General features: G+C 39.2%; 1 protein-coding gene across 2 annotated transcripts in view; it reads left to right on the top strand.

Moving 5' to 3' along the window:
- The first annotated feature begins 590 nt into the window (after positions 1 to 590).
- Positions 591 to 23,104, top strand: part of BRMS1L (BRMS1 like transcriptional repressor) — a 53,987-nt gene continuing 31,473 nt past the window's right edge. Inside the window, exons 1-3 of one of the 2 annotated variants that reach the window (XM_082452217.1) lie at positions 591 to 6,097; positions 6,413 to 15,704; positions 21,868 to 21,958. In XM_082452217.1, coding sequence (XP_082308343.1) covers positions 15,563 to 15,704; positions 21,868 to 21,958 — 233 coding nt within the window. In that variant the 5' untranslated portion in view covers positions 591 to 6,097; positions 6,413 to 15,562. Of the gene's footprint in view, positions 6,098 to 6,412; positions 15,705 to 21,867; positions 21,959 to 23,104 lie in introns of those variants that run through there. The other variant, XM_082452218.1, reaches the window with a different exon arrangement.

Raw genomic sequence — 23,104 nt, 5'->3', positions numbered from 1 at the left:
TGTTTTTGGGTGTCTGTGAACTTAGTATGATTTTAGGCAGCCTCTCTGCTAATGGGTGGGGTTGTGTTCCTGTCTTGAAAGTTGTTTGGCATGGGGCGTCCAGCACTGGAGCTTGCTGGCCGTTGGGTGGAACTGGGTCTTAGCATTGAGACAGAGATCTCTGGGAGAGCTCTCGCTGACTGCTATTACGTGAGGCCAGGAGGTCTCTGGTGGTCCAATGTCCTGAACTCAGCTCTCCCACCTCAGAGGCTCAGGCCTGACACTGGGCCGGAGCACCAAGACACTGTCAGTCACACAGCTGCCTTGAGTCATGTGTACTGTGTTTCGATGGTCTCAACACCACAGTGCTCTCTCAGGGCTGCCTACTTGAAGTAGCTCCCGCTGTGGAAACTCCCTTCATAGAAGTTTAATGGAGCAATTTGTGTAATTGTTTAAAAATTTGCTCTCCCACTATCCTGTATCCCATCTTCTTGCAAAATACCCTGTACAAAACGTCCTCAGTAGTGCTTCCGTGGTGGTGCAGTGGTTAAGAATCCGCCTGCCAGTGCAGGGGACACGGGTTCGAGCCCTGGTCCGGGAAGATCCCACATGCCACGGAGCAACTAAGCCCGTGTGCCACAAGTATTGAGCCTGTGTGCCACAACTACTGAAGCCTGTGCACCTAGAGCCTGTGCTCTGCAACAAGCACTGCAATGCGAAGCCCACGCACCACAATGAAGAGTAGCCCCCGCTCACCACAACTAGAGAAAGCTCACACGCAACAACGAAGACCCAATGCAGCCAAAAATAAATAAATAAATAAATAAATTTATTTAGGAAAAAAAAAAAGCCCTCAATAAATATCTGTTGTATGGAAGAATGAGTGTCAGTTCCCCTCCCTTTCTCTTGCAAGGCACTCAGTAAATGTTTAGTAAATGAATGAAATAATTTTAGAAAATAAAAATTGTAACATATCATTAATAACAATTATATGGCTGGCATACCTGAGGAAAAAAGGAAACACTATTGCAAAACATAGTGGTATTCATGTAATTTAGAGATAGCATGCCCAGACCACTGCCTGATTTTCTCTATAAAAGCATAAGATTTTCCCACTGGAGACATATTTATTTCGAAAAGAAAAACTCAGAAAATTCTCTTTGAAATATTGCTTGTGAAAACTAGAATTCAAACTTAAGTTTAAAATCATGAACATCCCAAGAAAAATAGGTCATCATCAATCTCCCAAATGTGAGTGTTACATTACTATTTATTATAAAGTCAGGTTTATTCAAATTTAAGAGATTTTTAAAAACTAATAGATTTTTAAAATAGACTTTATTTCTGTAGTTTGGTTTTAGGTTCACAGTGAGAGGAAGATGCAGAGATTTCCTATAGGCTCTCTCCCCCCACACATGCACAGCCTCCCCCATTTAGCAACATTCCCCACAAGAGTGGTACCTTTGTTACAGTTGGTGAACCTACATTGACATATCATTTTCACCCAAAAACCATAGTTTACATTAGGGTTTGCTTTTGGTGATACCCATTTTATGGGTTTGGACAAATGTATAGTGACATGTGTCCACTATTATAGTATCATACAGAGTATTTTCATATCCCTAAATATCCTTTGTGCTCCACCTATTCATCCCTCCCTCTAACCCCTGGCAACCACTGATCTTTTTACTGAACAGACTTATTTTTCAAAACAATTTAAAACGTACAGGAAAATTGGGCCAGTAGTATGGAGAGTGCCCATTTGCCCAACTGCTGCAGTTTCCCCTGTTATTAACATCTTATATTAGTATGGTATATTTATTACATTTAAAAAACCAGTAATGATATGTTATTATTAATTAAATTCTATAGTTTTATTTTTATCTAATGTCGTTTTTCTGTTCCATGATCTTATCCAGGATACCTTATTACATTTAGTTATTATTTCTCCTTAGGCTCCCTTTGGCTGTGATAATTTCTCATATTTTCCTTGGTTTTGATGACCTTAAGAGTTTTGAGGAATACTGGTCAGGTTTATTGAAGGATGCCCTTCTACTGAAATTTGTCAGATGTTTTTCTCATGATTAGAGTAAGGTTTTGGGTTTGGGGGAGGAAGATCACAGAGGTAAAGTACCATTTTCATCACATCATATCAATGGTACATGCTATCATCCTGACCTCCACTGTTGATGTTGACCTAGATCACCTGACCGAAGTATTGTCAGGTTTCTTTAATGTAAAGTGTTTTGTTTTGTTTTGTTTTGTTTTTGGCTTTTCCATACCATACTCTTTGGAGGGAAATCACTGTGTGCAGTCATTATTAGCTGATTACATTTTATTATAAAAGCTGTACATTTACTTCCAGTACTTTAGACATGGTATCTGTTTTAGTTTCATTACTTGTGAATGAGAAGGTTGAAATTCCAACTGTGTTGCAATAGTAACAGGAGAATGCTTACCAATTGAATCCTAATGAGACATGAATGGCAAGGAAATGAAGTTAGCAGTTAGAAAATTAAGAACCAAAAGAAGTGATCAAGAGAGAGACCAGCAGTTCTCAAAGCTCTTTGTCTCAGGATCAAAATTATTGAGGAACCCCAAAGAGCTTTTGCTAATTTATTACATTATTAAAAATTAAATCTGAGGAAACTACAAAATCCGGATGAAAGAAATCAACTATATAAATAAGTGGAGAGATATTTCATGTTCATGGAACGGAGCATTCAATTTTTTAAAGATGTCAGTTCTTCCCAACTTGATCTATAGAGTGAACACAATACAAATCAAAATTCCAGGAAGGTATTTTGTAGGTATCAACACACTGATTCTAAAATTTATGTGGAGGGACTTCCCTGGTGGTCGAGTGGTTAAGATTCTGAGCTTCCATTGCAGGGGGCGTGGGTTCAATCCCTGGTCGGGGAACTAAGATCCCGCATGCCGTGCAGTGTGGCCAGATAAATAAATAATAAAAAATTAAAGTTTATGTGGAAAGGCAAAAGATCCAGAATAGAGAGCACAACACTGAAAAAGAATAAAGTTGCTACAACCTGATTTCAAAACTCACTATACAGCTATAGTAATCAAGAGAGTGTGGTACTGGTGAAAGAATAGACACAGCAATCAATGGAACAGAATACGGAGCCCAGAAATAGACCACACAAATATAGTCAACTGGCATTTGACAAAGGAGCAAAGGCAATTCAATGGAGAAAAAATAATCTTTTCAACAAATGTGCTGAAACAAGTGACATCCACATGCAAAAAAATAAGCCTAGACACAGACCTTACACCTTTCACAAAAGTTAACTCAAAACGGAGGATACATAAAAGTAAAGTGCAAAACTGTAAAACTACTAAAAGAAAACAGAAAATCTAGGTGAGCTTTCATTTGGTGATGAGTTTTTAGGTATAGCACCAAAAGCATAACCCATGACAGAAAAAAATTGATGTTAGATTTTATTAAAATTAAAGTTTCTGCTGTGGGAAAGACACGGTTAAGAGAATCGCAAGATAAGCCATAGACTTACAGAAAATCTTTGCAAAACACATATCTGAAAAAGGACTTGTTTAAAACATGTTGGGTTGGCCAAAATTATCGTTTGTTTTTTTCTGCAAGATGGCTCTAGCAGCACTTAGTTGTCTTTAACTTCATTCGAAACAATTTTGTTAGATTGTATTGTGACAGCTGTCATATCAGTGTGCATTTAAAAAAAACTTATCAAAATTGGTGAATTTTTGTGTAGTCATTATAATATTGAAGATGGAAGAAAAAAACAACATTTCTGGCATACTATGCCTTTTGAGAAAGGTAAAAAAGCAACTGAAACACAAAAAAGATTTGTTCAGTGTATGGATAAGGTGCTGTGACTGATCGAACGTGTCAAAAGTGGTCTGTGAAGTTTCATGCTGGAGATTTCTCGCTGGATGATGCTCCAGGGTCGGTTAGAACAGTTGAAGTTCATAGTGATCAAACTGAGACATTAACTGAGAACAATCAATGTTATACCATGCAGGAGATAGCCGTTATACCCAAAATATCCAAATCAAGCGTGGAAAATCATTTGCACCAGCTTGGTTATGTTCATCACTTTGATGTTTGGGTCCCACATAAGTTAAGCAAGAAAAACCTTCTTGACCGTATTTCCACATGCAAGTCTCTACTGAAACATAACGAAAACGTTCCGTTTTTAAAACAAAATGTGACGGGTGATGAAAAGTGGATACTGTACAATAATGTGGAACAGAAGAGATCATGGGGCAAGCGAAATGAACCACCACCAACCACACCAAAGGCCGGTCTTCATCCATAGAAGGTGATGTTGTATATATTGGGATTGGAAGAGAGTCCTCTATTATGAGCTCCTTCTGGAAAACCAAACGATTAATTCCAACAAGTACTGCTCCCAATGAGACCAACTGAAAGCAGCCCTTGACGAAAAGCCTCCAGAATTATTCAACAGAAAATGCATAATCTTCCATCAGGATAATGGAAGACCACATGTTTCTTTGATGACCAGGCAAAAACTGTTACAGCTTGGCTGGGAAGTTCTGATTCATATGCTGTATTCACCAGACATTGCACCTTTGGATTTCCATTTATTTAGCTCTTTACAAAATTCTCTTAATGGAAAACATTTCAATTCCCTGGAAGACTGTAAAAGGCACATGGAACAGTTCTTTGCTCAAAAAGATAAAAAGTTTTGGGAAGATGGAATTATGAAGTTGCCTGAAAAATGGCAGAAGGTAGTGGAACAAAAGGGTGAATATGTTGTTCAATAAAGTTCTTGGTGAAAATGAAAAATGTGTCTTTTGTTTTTACCTAAAAACTGAAGGAAACTTTTGGCCAACCCAATACAGAGAACTCTCAAGAAAACAAGTGACCCAATTAAAAAATGGGCAAAAGACTGGATAGACACCTTACCAAAGAAGATATACAGATGGCAAATAAGCATATGAAAAGATCCTCAATATCATTTATCATTAGGGAATTACAAATTAAAACAACAGTAAGATACTATTGCACACATATTAGAATGACCAAAAATTCAAAACAAATGCTGCATCAAATGCTGGTGGGAATGCAGAGCACAGGAGCTCTTATTCATTGCTGGTGGGACTATAAAACGGTACAGGCTGCTTTGGAAGACAGATTGGCAGTTTCTTATAAAGTTAAACATATTCTTACAATATGATCCAGCAATTACACGCCAAGATATTTACCCAATTGGTTTGAAAATATGACCTCACCAAAATTTGCACACAAATATTTGTATTATCTTTATTCATAACTCCAAAAATTGGAAGAACCAAGATGTCCTTTAATAGGTGAGTGAATAAAAAAACTGTGTTACACCCATGGGATACTATTCATCAACGAAAAAAAATCAAGCCATGAAAACACAGGAATGAATCTTAAGTGCTTATTACTAAGTGAAAGAAGCCAGTCTGAAAAGGCCACATACTTTATGATTTTAATTATATGACATTCTAGAAAAGGCAATATTATAGCAACAGTAAAAATCAGTGGTTGCCAGAGGCTTGGAGAAGAGGAAAGAGGGGTGAATAGGTGAAGCACTGGGGATTTTTTAGGGTGGTGAAATAATCCTATATGATATTGTAATTGTGGATACTTGACTCTATGCATTTATCAGTACTCATAGAACCTTATAGAACATAGAATGAACTGTAATATATGCAAATTTAAAAAATCAGTTAGAAGGTCAGAGGATCCCAGGTTGGAACACAGAATGTGACAAAGTAACCGTATTACAATGTATGCAACAGCTTCACTGAAAAAGGTAGGGAAAACATACTCATTTGAAAATGAGAGGAATCTGTAAGACTGAAGACTAAAGAAAATGTACGTAAACACTGTACTCTAGTTGATTAAGTCTTTTTCCCATGGGGGTATGGCTTAAGAGTTTTGATACTGGTATACATGTATATTGGAATTAAATAATTATGTAAGTGGATGGCCGATGGCGGGACCCAAGCTTCTTCTTGTTGGAGTGGGAATTTTTCAGATAAGCCCAGGGAGGAAGGTAGAATCATCCATGTGGTAGTGGATTTGAGTTGGAGGCATCATCAGGAACTCATGTTTAGCTTAATATAGATACAGGCTTCCCTGGTGGCGCAGTGGTTGAGAATCTGCCTGCCAATGCAGGGGACACGGGTTCGAGCCCTGGTCTGGGAAGATCCCACATGCCGCGGAGCAACTAGGCCCGTGAGCCATAATTACTGAGCCTGCGCGTCTGGAGCCTGTGCTCCGCAACAAGAGAGGCCGCGATAATGAGAGGCCTGTGCACCGTGATGAAGAGTGGCCCCCACTTGCCACAACTAGAGAAAGCCCTCGCACAGAAACGAAGACCCAACACAGCCAAAAATAAATAAATAAATAAATAAATAAATAAAAATAAAAAAAAAATAGATACAGATAGTTACATATATAAATATTTATAGACAGGAATATAGATGGATTAGTAAACACATTTATATTTCCTTGCTCATCAGCTGAGAGGGCTTAGAAGCAATGACACCCTAGTAGCAGCAAGCACACCTAACACCCAGATGTTGGTTTTTTAATACCATTTTCCAATTAAAAAAAAAAAAAAAAGAAACAAGGCTCTTTGGAATACTGTCTGGTTCTAGGCCTGGAGCTGATTCTAGGTCTCATATACAAGATGAGCCTGGAACATTTTGTAGTGACAGAAATAAGGAAATGCTACACACACACACATATACACACACACGCACAGATTATAGGAGTACATCAACTGAAAGAGCACCAAATGGTCAAAGTTGAGACAATGTGAACAACAAAATAAATAAAGTAGTATTAGATTATAACACAAAATATAAAATAAACATCCATGAGTCCATACTGATATAAATAATGACTGAATAAAAAATAAATGAGGGAGAAGAGACAAATCTCCCATGCAAAAAGAATTCCAAAGAATTTATGTAGATACCCAAGGAGACGGAGAATAACTCCCCACTTCTTAGGTGTGGTCTGCACGTAACGAGTTTCTTCCAAAGAGTACAGTATGGAAGGGGCAGGGGGAGTAACTTTACAGTGGAGAAAGGGGATTTTTTTTTTTTTTAAACTCTATTGCACTCTTATTCATTTATTTATTTATTTGGCTGCTCAGGGTCTTAGTTGTGGCACGCGGGATCTTCATTGCGGCATGCGGGATCTTTTTTCTTTTTTTTAGTCGCGGCATGCAGGATCTAGTTCCTGGACCAGGGATCAAACCCGGGCCCCCTGCATCGGGAGTGCGGAGTCTTAACCGCTGGACCACCAGGGAAGTCCCAAAAAGGGGAATATTTTAATATTTTTTTTCAGATAATTGTGGTCACTATGCTAAAACTAACCTAAACTAAAACTCAACGATTGGTACTTTCTTAAAGATTAGTTGTAATGTGGATTATGAAAGCATATCGGTAAACTTTTTGTATTCTTTACATTAAAATCTTGCACTTTAAATGGATCTTTTACCCATGCATAATTTTGTAACATTATACATTTGCCATTTGGAAAATAATTGTTCACTGATATACAGATATTCCAAATGTTAATACATTTCATTAAACAATATAAGTATTTTAAAAAGCATATACATCAGAAAATCCTTTAAGTATTAAAAAGTTGTCATGACACTATGGTGAATAAAAGTTTTCCAAATTCGTAATTATCATTTGGAAGCTTGAGTTTTATCTTTGGTAACAAATACTGTCACTTGTTTTACTAAAAGTGACAGGCTTACTTTGTTTATTTGATTTTTTGTGAAAATATTTGCCAAATAACCAAGTCTGAATAACTATAGTCTGTCAGCTCTTTCAAGTAAAAATGCCATTCCTTGAATCAAGTTGCTAGGTTAGCTCACAACTCAATTGCACAAGTGCTTTTCCTGAAGACCACCATTGTACTTCAGTATGTAGGTTTTGCCACAGAAAATATTAAAAAGATGTACTCAGTGCTTGGGATCTCATAAAGAGTAATTTTTCCTGCTTCATCAAGGACATTCGTAAGTGAAACTGGCAATGAAGAATACAATGAATATTAGTATGGTTTGGTACCACTGCCTTCATGCTATTGTGCCAACCATTTTACCTATCATTGCTTTTGCATCATCGGTTCCAATGTCGATACATTTTGTAATTTCTTTCCGTTTAATTTCACAGATTATGATTGAATTTTTAGAGAAAACAGGTAACATTCACACACAAGTCAAGAAGCATTAGAAGAACTAGGAATGTAATACACAACACGATAAATATAATTAACACTGCTGTATGTTATGTGTGAAAGTTGAGTGTAAATTCTAAAGAGTTCTCATCGCAAGGAAAAATATATTTTTCTATTTCTTTAATTTTATACCTATATGAGATGATGGATGTTCCCTAAACTTATTGTGATCATCACTTCTTGTAAATCAAATCATTATGATGTATACCTTAAACATTTGCAGTGCTGTCAAGTATATCTCAATGAAACTGGAAGAAAAAAAAGAAGCACTGGAAGAAATTTTATGATTGGTTAAGGACAGAGCGCTGAAAATAATATACAGTGAGTATAGAACTTCTTGAGTGAAATATATTTTTCATGAGATTTGTCGACGCAAAGGCTGCTGACATTATTTATTAGCATAAGGAAATAAATCAAATTCAAAGAGAAGGGAGTTAAGTAAACTATGTTGTATATCCTCTTTCTCATGCCCCATATTTAATCCATTATTAAGTTTTGTTGATTTTTATCTCCCACTATCTCAAATTTGTCCATTTCTTTTCTCCACACAGCCTCTACTCCTGTCCAAGCCACCATTATCTTACCTCAACATCTGATTGACTTATTCCTTTCCCTTGTTCCTATCCAGTCCATTTTCCAATAACCAGTGATCTGATCTTAAATTAATGTAATCTTACCACTAGTCTAATCTTTTTTTTCTAAAGATCTGATCTTAAATTAATGTAATCTTACCACTAGTCTAATCGTATAATCCTGTCCTATAAACTTCCTAAGGGCAACCCACTGCATTTAGGATCAAAAAATAAATAAAAATCATATATCCTTACTGTAATCTACCAGGCCCTGTGAGATGTGACCTTTCCCTAACTTACCAACCTCACTTTGTACCCCTTTCACCCTTAAATGCTGACTGTCCATAGTGATCTCTTAATTCCTCAAACATGAACATGAGAAAGCTCTTTTCTACATCAGGACTTTTACATATGCCGTTCCCTCAGTTTATAATATTCCCCCTTCCCTTCCTTCTAGATGGGCTAATTCCAACCTATCTCTCAGGTATTAGCTGAAATATTACTACTTTGGAGAGGTCTTACCTGACACCCACTGCCACAGGTCTCTGTGTTATACTCTCATAACACCAGCAGAGAGCATACCTTAATTTGTATAGTTAACTTTTTAATATTTATCTCTTTACTTTTCTCTAAGCTCTGTGCAAGCAGAGGCTGTATCTGTTTTGTTCATCGATGAATCTCTTGAAACCACAGTACCTGACATATATATATTCAATAAATATTATAGTTAATATAGAAGTGAATATGAGAGGGGACTTTTGACAAGAATAGATAAGAAATTATGACGGGAGATTTAAAAATATTTCATTCACTGCTTCCATTTAAAAAACACACACATTTTAAAGAAAAGAAAATTAACTGTCTGTTGTAGTCAGAACTCTTTCAACCGAAAAGTAACAAATAACCAATCAACACCGCTTCAATAAGAAGAGGAATTCAGGGACTTCCCTGGAGGTCCAGTGGTTAAGACTCCACAAAGAAAAGGAATTCATTGGTTCATGTAACTGAAAGTCTAAGGATTAACATTGACCACACGTGGATGCAGGTGCTTAAATAATGTCATCAGGAATCTTCTATTTTAGCTTTGCTTTTCCTTTCTGTTGGTTCCCATGCCTGCCTCCCTGTTTCCCCCAGTCATATATGGAGGGAGAAATGGCCCTAGTAAAGCTAGGCTCATAGGCTTAATAGAACTTTTAATTTCAAAAGACGGAAACTTCTTCCTGATAGAGCCAATAAAAGTTCTGGCAATGCCCATCATGGCCTAGGTTGGTCCACATGTCCATCCCTGAACCAGGAGAATATAATATTCTGATTGGTCACCTGAACCATATGGGATGAATGGAGCAGAGGGGGCTCTCGAAGGGAAAATCAAGGAACTATTGCTTCAAAAAGGGGATAGATACTGAGGAGGCTAAAAGATACCCACTTTAACTATACAGAAAAATTATCTGAAGAGGAAAAATACACATTAAAAATAAAACTGCATATAAAATACTTGCCCTTGAGAAAAATCTTAAGAGAAAAGGAAAATTTCTCTACTAAAAAAAAAAAAAAAATCAGATATTGACTACAGAAAAGCACATGATAATTTGAGCTATGAGATAGTGGAATAATAATAATAATAATAATATAAATATGCTAATAGGAATGTTATCAAATTTATAGTTGAACTAATCCAAGAACTAATTTCTGCAAATAGACAATTAATACAAGGTTGGGCCCTGTACCAGTCAACAGGCTATTTCAAGCACCTTTAGATGGTTTCATTCTTAAGCAATTGAAATCATGGTCTCATATCATTGATAATAAATTGGTCTCATTTAGTTGTCAATGTAGATCTCTAAAGACCTAGATTTAGTTTGAATGATTAAAATGTTTACGCTGATTTGAATATTAGCCATTAGTCGCTGCCTCTGGTCTCCTGCGTTTGTTTTTCAAGTTATCAGCATCTGGCCTGGGTCAATCAGCAGCAAGGTTTGTGGATGTATAGCTGATGTCTCAGCTCCACCACGTGGTAGTGGTTGGAATTAAGTTTGCATCCCTTTAGGGGTAGGATCTGCTGATTAAAAACAAGCAAGCACAAGGAATATAATGAGTGTAAATCAGAGTAAAAAAATGGGCGTATAGCTTCCTTCCTATATCTACTTTATTCCAGACAAAGAGGAAATTGAAAATTATATACACAGAAATTTTAATCTTTTCTTCCTGTTCCTTAGGATATACTCCCTGGATTCACATGCCCCACTTTGGAGACCACTGACCTAGAGAAATCCTCACACACATGCCCCAAAAGATAAATACAAGAATATTCATTGAGGCAACTGCTTTTAATAATGAAAAAATTGGAAGTAACCTAACTGTCCATTAACAGGTAAGTGAGTAAAGTTTTTAATATTCATTCAATGGAATATATGTACTCAAGGAACTACCTTAGAGCAGGTTAAAATAACTGGGTTAGAGCTACCTGTATCATAATAGATACATCTCAGAAACATTGCTGAGGGACTGGTGGTCCAGTGGTTAAGACTCCGCACTCCCAACGCAGGGGACCTGGATTCGACCCCTGGTCAGGGAACTAGATCCTGCATGCCGCAACTAAAGATCCCGTGTGCTGCAACTAAGACCCAGTGCAGCCAAATAAATAAATAAATACATATTAAAAAACTGTTGAGGAAAAAGGAAGTTGTAGCGTGATATGTAGTGTATGAGACCACTTTAAAACATGTTACACAATCCTTTCTATTATTTATGGATACATAATATACAAAAATGGTACGTACACATGCATGGCAATCAAAAACACTGAAGTCAGAATAATGGTTACTCTGGAGAGGGAAGGAGAAAACTGGGACTGAAGAGGGGTCTGGAGCAAATGTGGTAAAATTCTAAGATTTGACAAAGCTTAGAGAGCAATACTGTGTTATATATATATAATTATCTGAATACCTTTCTATGTGTTTAAATTATCATGTAATATTAAAATATTTAATAAGACAGATTGAAAAAACATTACCCCAAAGAAGGTATGGGAGGAACACTAGAAAGAAAAAGCCAGAATTATTTTATCTCTACTCTGTACCAGAGCAAACCAAGTAGGAAATGGAGTGGTATAGGATTATTTACATGAATACTGAAATGCCAAGGATTATGATAGGCATACCGTGGGAGAGAATGAACCAAGAGCTAAAATCTTCAAAAAATGAGGGGGAGTGAGTCTGGGCGGTATGTACATGACAGCCACAAGTAGAGATACTATGTGGTAAATGCTGATGACAAACTGGGGGTCTTTGGGGGGGAATGATCATCTAGAAGGAACAAGGGGGACATGGAGCATACCTACTCCATGACAAGGCTCAGTGGGAGTAGGGGTGCAAAGGAAGCAGAGTCCTAGGGGAGAGCCATGTTCCCTTTAGAACAAGAAAGTTAAGGGAACATTTCAGAGAAGAAGGTGATGATATAATAGATTTTGCTGATGACCGTCCATGAGTTTTAGAAGGCTTTCGATAAATGAGTGCGTATGAATGGATTAATGAAAAGTGAGATTTAAAATGTATCTAATGATTGTGTAAGCCCTACATGAAATGTAAAGTGCTACATAAATGGAAGGCATCATTCCTATCTATTAATATGCCTCGATTGAGGAAACTTCATTCTGTGTTCATGGTTTTCTTCACATTAATTTGTACTTTCTAAATTGACAATATTCTTTTCCAGCCTTATTCATTTTTTTCCCCTTATGGTTCCTCTTACACTCCCTAGGCATCTTTTCTAAAATCTGTTTGGGGAGAGGAGAGAGAAATTATCCTTTTAAGCAAAACACCATCATGCAACTCTAATTGTATAATCTTCCATTATTTTGTCTGCCTTAAACATAAATATAATGATGACAGGAATTTTAGAGCTGGAAGATAACTTATTTTATTTATTTATTTATTTATTTATTTATTTATTTATGGCTGCATTGGGTCTTTGTTGCTGCATGCGGGCTTTCTTTAGTTGAGGCGAGCGGGGGTTACTCTTTGTTGTGGTGTGCGGGCTTCTCATTGTGGTGGCTTCTCTTGTTGTGGAGCATGGGCTCTAGGCGCGCCGTCTTCAGTAGTTGTGGCATGCGGGCTTCAGTAGTTGTGGCTTGCAGGCTCAGTAGTTGCGGCATGCAGGCCCTAGAGCAGGTGGGCTTCAGTAGTTGTGGCGTGTGGGCTCAGTAGTTGTGGCACACAGGCTTAGTTGCTCCATGGCATGTGGGATCTTCCAGGACCATGGCTAGAACTTGTGTCCCCTGCATTGGCAGGCGGATTCTTAACCACTGCGCCACCAGGGAAGCCCCGGAAGAGAACTTAAAGATAATGTTAATACAAACTTCTCATTTTACAACTGACCAGAGATTGTGTGATTTGCCAAATTGAATTGTCTGATTACTAGCAGAACCAGGGCTAGAATCTATGCCTCGTCTCCAACTTCCTTCTGTTTTTCTTTAAACAGCAGAAACAGAGAAAGCACCTGTTACAGGGGCACTGTATACTGGTAGTTGAGTGCAGGCTCTGATGTCAGACTACTCAAATTCAAATCTTAAATCTGCTATTTATTAGCTGTGTGGCCTTGGCCAAGTAACCTAACTGCTCTGAGCTTCAGTTTCCACATCTACAAAATGGAAGGCACAATTATATCTACTTCATAGAGTTGTTACAAGGATTAAATGAATTAATGTACTTAAAGCAGGTAACAGTGCTTGGCACATAAAGTGACCAGAAATCTAAGCGACTGTTACTATTTAGCACATACTCTGCTAGCTGCTGATATCACAGAGATTAACAGAGGCCAGGGATTTTACCCACAGCTGTTTTTGTTTGGTCTGGAGTTTAATAAACCAAACCAAACCAAAACAACAGCAAAAAAAAAAAAATGCACTTGAGATAATGTTTACAAATCTGGTTATTTCACAGAGATCTAAATTTCCAGTTTCTCTTGAAAACTGGAAGGTCTGACATCTAGGCCAGAATTCTGATGTAGCAACGATTGGCTGGAGCTAAAAGCAGCTGCCCCGCTTTAGTCCACACCACTCACATAATGTACGTGCATGTACTCACATGCTTGCCTCTGAAATTGCATCCCAGACTAAGACAGTCCCTGTTCTCAAGGAATTCACAATCCAATAGGTGAGATGCATCTGCTAAACAATTCACAATACAGTGTGACAGAAACAAGTACAAAGTTGCAAAGTAGAAAGTATAGTAGCAGCCTGAAGGAACAGGAGTGTGTACTGAATGGTGGAGGTGCTGCTGGTGATGAATGTTGTCAAGAAAGTGGCTTTGAAAAAAAGGAGTGGAAGAGGGTTGCAGAGAGAATAGGATATGCAAAAACATTGAAATGGGAAACAATTTGTGTGTTTATCAATTGAGGAGTGCAGTTTTGGAGACTACAGTAAGAAGAGTAAGCTGACAAGTAGGCTGATACTAGATAATAAAAGCCCCGTAATTTGGATTTAAGCCAAGAGATGGATAGCCCTTGAAATGTTTTCTGTCATTAAATTCCAAATCTAACTTTAATGCATTTATGCTTGGATACTCTTACCATTCTCTGTCAAATGTCTTTGGGCCTTGTGTTTGAGAAATGCTGTACAACCCACAATATTCTATGAAATCTCTTTCAATAGCAAATTGCCACTTCAGGAAGAAGCCCTGTCTTTATAATTGATAAAATACCACTTTTAGGTTTGTCTGCAAGTAAAGTTTCCTCATCTGTAAAATGGGTATAATAATAGCACCTATCTCAGGGCTATTAAATTGAGAATTTAACTCAATATAACTCATTTAAAGAACTTACCAGGGTACCTGATACAGAGTAAAAGTGGTCAATTAGTATGTTATTATGATTATATTTAATGAGTTTTCCTTGTCTACCATCCCTACCATTGAGAAAATATAACATTTCATTAAGTCAAATATGTATTTTTCTTTGAAAACTGAAGTTAAGATTGGTCGCATTTTCAGGCTGCAAATGGTAAAAAATAATGCAAAACATACTAGAGAAAAGTGCCAAGATAAAACTTCCTTTCCTTCCATATTATGGATTGCAAAAGTTTCAAGAACAATTTAAAGACTTTTGTGCAACATAGAAAGTGCAAGTTGCCTGCAGAAATTAATTAAATAATAGTTTATTAGTGGTAATAAAAGTGCTTAGGTAAAGAGACATTTCTCCAGTTCCCGTATCCTCAAAGAGGAGGAAAAAACCTCAGGCAAAAGACCTTTTCGTCTGACAGAAACATCTTGGATGGCCTGGGAGCTCAGACAATTACTTGGCGGGAAAAGAATAAATACAGACCAAATTCTCACAATCTGTTTCTGTTTAGTTTATAAACTGCGATCGACTCTGGCAGCTTTCGTGCCTTGTGGGACTTGAAGTCCAGAGGGGAGAAGTGATCAGGACTGTTGAAGCTTGGAAGCCGGCGGCCCCTGCAGGTCTGAGCAGTAAGGACTACAACTCCCGACACATACCGCGAGGCCGCGCCGTAATTACCGGCAACCAACCGGATCCGAGCAGGACAAGCCCCAGCCCCAGGCTCGGAGGACTGCCTCCACCAATGGCAGAGCTCCCACCGCAAACCCTGTGGGTTAGGTTGTGAGGCTCCGGCGGGGGCGGGGAGGAGCCGAGGGGGTTCAGCAAAAGCTCGGCCGCCGGGTGGGTCGGGGCGTTCGGCGCGCCCTTCACTGAAGCGGCGGTGGCCGGGCTGGGCGCCGGGAGTGGGAAGCGACGGCGCGGCTGGAAAATGCCAGTCCATTCCCGAGGGGATAAGAAGGAGACGAACCATCACGATGAGATGGAGGTGGACTACGCCGAAAACGAGGGGAGCAGCTCCGAGGACGAGGACACCGAGAGCTCGTCGGTCTCCGAGGATGGAGATAGCTCAGGTACGCGACCCAGCGGGCTGGGACCCCGAGTCCTCGCGCCAGGCTAGCGACAGGCCGCTCTCCACACGCCGGGCAGCTGCGTCCTGCTGGGAGAGCGGGGAGGGGAGAGAGGGAAGGGGCGGAGACTGGCTCCCAGCTCTCCGTGGCACCCGGACTGTTCGCTGGGCGCTGCCCGGCTCCTGGCGGGTCCCGGTTGGCGGGGCGGGGCGGGGCAGGGCGCGGGCCTGGACTCGCCCAGCTCCCGTACGCTGCGCGGTCCTGCTCGCGGTCCGCCCCGCCCTTGGGACCTCCGGGTAGTGCCCGGGGCTATCCGGAGCGAGGAATGTGCCGCATCTTGTCTGGGAGACCCTGCAAATGCCTCCTCTCCCCAGACCACCGACTTCTTATTTTGCACCTTTGCAACCCTTACTTGTCAACGTGGGTGGGTTGTCGGAGCCGAGGGTAGATTTGTATTGGCTCTTGGCTGGTTTAGAATTTATTAATCTCAGCTTCCAAGTCAGCGTGTCAGTCAGCACTTGATATTAGTGCTCTTTCGAGGGGCTGACGTGGGAGCTGGACCGTTTACAGCATCTCTCTGCACTTGTCAAGACTAAGAAGAGCCTAACATCAGGGGTGGTTGGGGATCTTCATATGCTTATAAATTGGCTGATTTTTGGCAACTTTAAAATTCTCCAAATCCTTTCTTTCTTGCAATCTTTTCTAACTTTGGGCTATTTTAGGTTTGTTTTTTGTTTTTTCGGGTTTTGGGGGGGGAGGTGGGGTGAGGTAGAGGAGGGCAGGTTAACACCACAAGTGAATTTTTGCAAACTTTTAGTAATGGTTATTTTTTAAAAAATGGAATTTGTGATTACCTGGATTCTTTTCCTTTTATCCATATGATGAAGATGAGACGTATTTCTTTGTCTTGTCTTGATTTTGGCCATGTGAAGCAAGGATTGATGACAGGTTGATGACAGTCTGTCAGCACTCTGACACCCTCTTTTCAGGTTTCCCTTTCAAAGGAAACCTCCATGGAAGTATGTAATTTCAGTCAATAAATCAACCACCCCAAAATAATTATTTCTGAGTGACTTCCTTGTGCAGTACTGGGTTCTACTCATTGTGAGCTATAAATAGTTATAATCTAACTGCAATTAAAGAGCTGTCATAGGTCACCACTTGATTAAATTGCCAAACAAATGCTTAACTATAAACAATACTGTAGGAATTGAGCAGAGGAAATCTTTTCAGTATAGGGTGGTCAGCAAAGGCTAGATGAAGAAGGTGGGGTTAACTAAATTACCTCGAAGAATGGGTAGAATTTGGATTGGAGTGGTAATGTTCAGGTGTTTGTATAGAACAGCGGTCCCCAACCTTTTTGGAACCAGGGACTAGTTTCGTGGAAGATAATTTTTCCACGGACCGGGGAGGGGGGGATGGTTTAGGGATGATTCAAGCGCATTACATTTATTGTGCACTTTATTTCTATTATTATTACATTGTAACATACAGTGAAATAATTATGCAACTCACCATAATGCAGAGTCACTGGGAGCCCTGAGCTTGTTTTCCTGCAACTAGATGGTCCCATCTGGTGGTGATGGGAGACAGTGACACCAGAAGTGTGTTGCTTATGTCCAGTCTACTCTGTGATCTCGTTTTGGCTTCTGTCACTGCAGAAAACCCTGCTTCATGAAGATAGGATGTTGGAAATGGAAGCAGGCTTTTCAGTGCTTTTGTGGCAATTTCAGGATATTCCGCCTTGACTTTAATCCAGACTGTATGGAGATTTGAAGTTGTCTCAAACATACTTTTAAGGCCACCGTCATTTGCGATCTCAAGCAGTTGATCCTCTTCTAGCATGGACAAAGTCGATTTCACCTGGCTTATTCACAAATGGGTCGCGGATCCATTTCTTCCCAGTTTGGGGGTCTTTTGTGGTTGGGAAGTAATGCTCAACTCTTTAGAAAGCTGAGATAGGTGATCATGCACCAGCTGGGAGAAAGAAGGCCCTGGTTCAGTCTCTTTCAAAATCTCTGCTAATGTTTGAAACATGTCAGAAATCCCATTGTTCACTCGTCGCCCCCATAATTCCAGTTTGGCTTTGAATGCAGCCACTTTATCTGCCAACTTGAACACAGTTGTCGTTCTCCCCTGAAGTGACAGATTGAGTTTGTTGAGCAGGTTGAATATGTCACACAAGTAAGTAAGTTTTGTGATCCATTCTGTGTCACTGAAATGTGCTGCCATTGGTGAATGTTTTGATTAAAGAAATCTCTGGAGCGGCTCTCATAACTCAAAAACTCTGGCCAGTGATCTACCTTTAGAAAGCCATCTCACTTCTGTGTATAAGAGAAGACGTGTGTCCATCTCCTCACAGAGCTGAGTGAACAGACATGAGTTAAGGACATGTACTTTAATGTGGTTGATAATTTTAATCATATCCTGAAAAATGTTGTTTAGTTCAGGTGACATTTTTTGGCTAGTCAGCATTTCTCTATGGATGACACAGTGCGTAGACTCACATTCAGAAGCGACCTCTTTGACCCGAGTAGTGAAACCAGAAAGCCGTCCAGTCATGGCGGCCGCTCCGTCCATGTGTATACTGGCACAAAATGACCAATTCAGTTTTCCTGTTATGTAATCATTCAAAAACTTGAATAGTGCTGCAGCTGTGGTGTTGGTTGGCAACAAAAGTGCACATAACATACCCTCATGCACATCCTCCTGAAAAATATATCGCACAAAAACACGCATTGTTGCCCTGTTGTCAATATTGGTAGATTCATCAACCTGGATTGTGTACCACCGTGACTCATTAATCCTCTCTAACAATTGTGCCTTGATATCCTGTGCTATTTCATCAATTCATCTAGTTATGGTGCTAGCTGAAAGAGGAACACATGCCACCTTTTGAACTGCATCCTCTCCTAAAAGTTCACGACAAACGTCCTTAGCAGCAGGCAAGATCAACTCTTCACCAATAGTAAAAGGCTTCTTAGCTTTAGCAATGCGTTTAGCCACTAAGAATGATGCTTTCAGTGCAGGCACATTTGATGAAGTGGTGGCCTTCAGTAAGTAATTGCTTCTGTTCTTTGTGTTCACGTTTTTTTCTTTTGAAAAACTCCAAAGGCTTGTCTTTTAATGCAGGGTGCTTGGTGTCCATGTGGCGAAGCAGTTTTGAAGGTTTTATGGCTTCGTTGGATAGCCGGTCGCCACATATTATACAAAGTGGGCTTGGAAAATGTGAATCACCTGTTGCAACGAACCTGTAATTTAAGTAGGACTCTTGGTATTTTTTTTAAACCCAGCTTTCTTTTTGTTGGTAGTCTTAGAGTCTTCTGCTGTCTCATCATTGGGTCTTTCCCCCTTTTCAAAGAAGCTCTCCAGCGATATTTGTTTTTACTCACTTTGGCTAAGGTTAGCTTGTGGGCATACCAAAACTGTGACTGAGACAAGTGCACAGTGCGGGAAAGAGGCACGGACGGAAGTGGTAAATAAAATAATGGGTGGGCCATGCACGGACTAAAATAAGTGTCGGATTCTGACTTAAAGCCTGCCACAAGATGCAGCTGTACAATTGAAGTACATCAACTCACTTGCCACTATAAAGCCTGCCATCAGATGCAGCTTAATTGTCACTTGCCACTCACTGATAGGGTTTTTTAAAAAAAATTTTTAAATTTTACTTATTTTTTGGCTGTGTTGGGTCTTCGTTGCTGCACGCAGGCTTTCTCTAGTTGCGGCAAATGGGGGCTATTCTTCATTGCAGTGCACGGGCTTCTTATTGCGGTGGCTTCTCTTGTTGCTGAGCATGGGCTCCAGGCGTGCGGGCTTCAGTAGTTGCAGCACTCAGGCTCAGTAGTTGTGGCATGCGGGCCCTAGAGCACGCGGGCTTCAGTAGTTGCGGTGTGTGGGCTCAGTAGTTGTGGCGTGCAGGCTCAGTAGTTGTGGCGCATGGGCTTAGTTGCTCTGCAGCATGTGGGATCTTCCTGGACCAGGGATAGAGTCCATGTCCCCTGCATTGACAGGTGGGTTCTTAACCACTGTGCCACCAGGGAAGTCCCACTGACAGGGTTTTGATATGAGTCTGCAAGCAATTGATTTATTATGGTCTCTGTGCAAACTTATCTGCTAATGATAATCTGTATTCGCAGCCGCTCCCCAGCGCTAGCATCACCGCCTCAGCTCCACCTCAGATCATCAGGCATTAGATTCTCATAAGGAGCACGCAACCTAGATCCCTTGCATGCGCAGTTCACAGTAGGGTTCGAGCTCCTATGAGAATCTAATGCTGCCGCTGATCTGACAGGAGGTGGAGCTCAGGCGGTAATGCGAGTGATGGGGAGGGGTTGTAAATACAGATGAAGTTTTGCTTGCTCACTGCTCACCTCCTGCTGTGGGGACCGGTTCCTAATGTGGTACCAGTCTATGGCCCGAGGGTTGGGGACCCCTGCTATAGAAGGAGGAATATAAGAAAAAGTGCAAAGGCCAGAGCTTAAGGCTTATTCAAAAAAGTGAGAAAACCAGTTTGGTTGGGAGAAGGATTTGAGCTAGAAAAGGAAAAGATATAGATGTGAAAGATTTCAAAAAAAGCAGAAAGTGGGATTGATGACTACAAGTTTTAAGAGTCAAGGTAAGAAGAAAAACCCAGATACAAGGAGAATGGTGGTAGCATGAACAGAAATAGAAAAGTAAAAGATTTGAGATGAAGGTGGAAGATAGAGTATTACAGACATGTTGTTTTTGAGGTCCTGATGGTATATTTAAGTCAGAGTGCCCAACTGACAGGTGGAAATGTGGCGTTGGGACCTGCCTGGTATGGGAAGCATAATTTGGAAGTCATCTGCCTAGTCATGAAAATAGGTGAGATTTCAAAAGTGAGGAATACAGAGAAAGAACGTCTATACTATATGTGAATACATTTCCTAGATCTGTAACACATTTTATCTTCAAGTGTTCTTTGTTTTTTTTTTTAATTTTAATTTTTATGGGAGCTAGGATCTCACAAAATGACATCTATTTACTAAAATTCTGCCTCTCTAATTTTTATGTTGACCCTTGTGATTTTTCACTGTTTTTTATTCTATCCCAGAAAGTAATGAACAACTTAATTTGTGAAAAATGTAATAATAATTTGAACTACAAGTCAAATTTTTTAAGTGCAAAGAAATTATTTAAATCAATTTTGCAGTTTTGCATGTTGTGAAAGCATTTCTTTTCTACCATATGTCTTGCATGTTAAACTTCCACAGTTTTATTCTTCTCTAGCCTTGGCACTGGGCCAGTCCTAAGGCTACAGAAAAACTATCCAGAGATATTGGGGAGTGAGTCATCTTGAGGGACCACGTTTAAATAGCCAAGGAATAAGCTATTAGGAGCCAGAAATAATTTTAATCTGTTTCAGAAAAGTTAAAAAAAAATTGTATGCTTCCTCACTATTCACAGATAACTGAATATAATTTAACTCTTTCTCATAGTTTGACCTTTATTTGATGATGATCAATATGCACATCATTTTGAGCTTCAGTTATTCTGATGTTGTCAACTGTATGTGATGTAAAAATAGAAAATATGAAATATAGGACAGAGCTGGTAACTAACAGTTGCTTTCCTTGAAAAGTTTGCTTGTTTTTCTCATTTTCCTCTTTCTCACTGACTGACAGTAATTTGGGGAGAGGGATCAATGGGAATATAAGAGTAGGAGACCAAGATATTCTGTGGTAAACATAATGAGATTAGTCTTCTTTTTTATTTGACTGGCAAATCATCTATGTGAGCAGTGCTGAAAGAAGAATTCCGTAAGTGTTTTTGAGCAATATTAACCTTTAAAGGACATAAACATCTTGGTGCTTAAGTTTTCGTGATTTGGTGGAAAACAGACCAAAAGTGGGTTAATTACTTCATAGTCACACTTTAATGTCAGCCCTTTAAAATGATTTAAAAATGAATAAAAATAAGAAGGTCTAGAGACTGTTATAGTTTTAATTCATCTGTATTTTAGGTTAAAATCTAAAGTGGAAATTATTTTTGGTAAATATGTATTTTAAGGCTGAATATAGGCCTTGCATATCTAACTTCATATTTCAGTTTTTTCTTTTTTTTTTTACCATTTGAGTTAACATTCAGATATATTTGGAACATAAAATTAATTTTATCTTTGATATTTGCCTTTTACTAACAGAAATGGATGATGAAGACTGTGAAAGAAGAAGAATGGAATGTTTAGATGAAATGTCCAATCTTGAAAAACAGTTTACCGATCTCAAGGATCAGTAAGTAGTGACTTTAGAAGGTCATTGTCACCGAATCTCAACCTTGTCACGTGTACACTAGCATGAGAGAAATTATATTCACTCTAGACTATTTTCCTTTTCGTATTTTATGGGACCAACTGATCTGAAAAAGGCTTCGACTGTTGTTTGCCTGCTGAAGACCTCATTAACTAATCAAGGGTTTTGAGGCTGTTTTTTGGGGGGATATAATAAGATTTTTATGTGGGGTTGGTAAAGAAAATGTTTTCCTGGGTTGTTGCACCCTTGATTTTAATCTGCTTCATTCATTCCTTTGTTAAATAATTGGATAAAGATAGCATTTTAAAATTGTGAGAATAAGAGAGATATTTCCCAAAGATGGCATAGTGATTTTTGTTTATATCTTAACATTGGGTAATATATACATTATGTGTTTTCACATGCATTATTTAGTTTGCTTCTCTGTAAGGTTGGGAGATAGTCTTATCTCTAATTTACACGTGAGAAGATTGATGGTCAGAGAGGTTAAGTGATTTGTTCATCGTTCTTCAGAAAGTGATAAATTAAGCCAGGCTTTCTGCCTCCTAGTGCAGAAAGTGCTATGGTGTCCCTTCCACTAAGGCACATTACTTTGGAGGAACTGTAGTGGAATAGAAAGAGCATAGGCTCTGAATCCAGGCTTTCTTGACAGATTTCAAAGGTATGATAAGAGATTCTTTATTATCTACTGTAAAGATTGAATGAGCAATATGTAAAATTCTCAGCCATTTGCCTGGCATGTAGTGTGTGTTTATTAGATACTATTTTTTTCCCCCTCCTTGTAATGCCAGAACTCTTATGTAAAGTTGGTAACGCAAGAATGGGCCCCAGTGATTTGAGAGAACAGAATAGATGCAGATGAGGATTAAAAAAAATCTTAAAGGTGAGCTTTCAGTTTGGAACTTGCTGGCGAGGTTATGGGACATGCTACATTTTAGGAATTGTAAATGGAAGTGAGAAACTTCTGAGACTATAGACACCTTAACTTATTCAGAAGCTGGCTCTTCAGTTTATGAATCCTTCGTGATTTTGCTGCTTATTCCTTTTCTCCTACTTCTTCCCTAGAGAGGCCCAAAGAAGAGATGAAAGCCCATTTAATATCTGGAATTGCCAGACTTAAATAAGACA

The sequence above is a fragment of the Balaenoptera physalus genome (assembly GCF_965194825.1).
Source record: "Balaenoptera physalus genome assembly, chromosome: 2".
In the NCBI taxonomy this organism is placed as follows: Eukaryota; Metazoa; Chordata; class Mammalia; order Artiodactyla; family Balaenopteridae; genus Balaenoptera; species Balaenoptera physalus.
The sequence above is the reverse complement of the archived record's forward strand: the minus strand, read 5'-3'. Positions and strand labels throughout refer to the sequence as shown.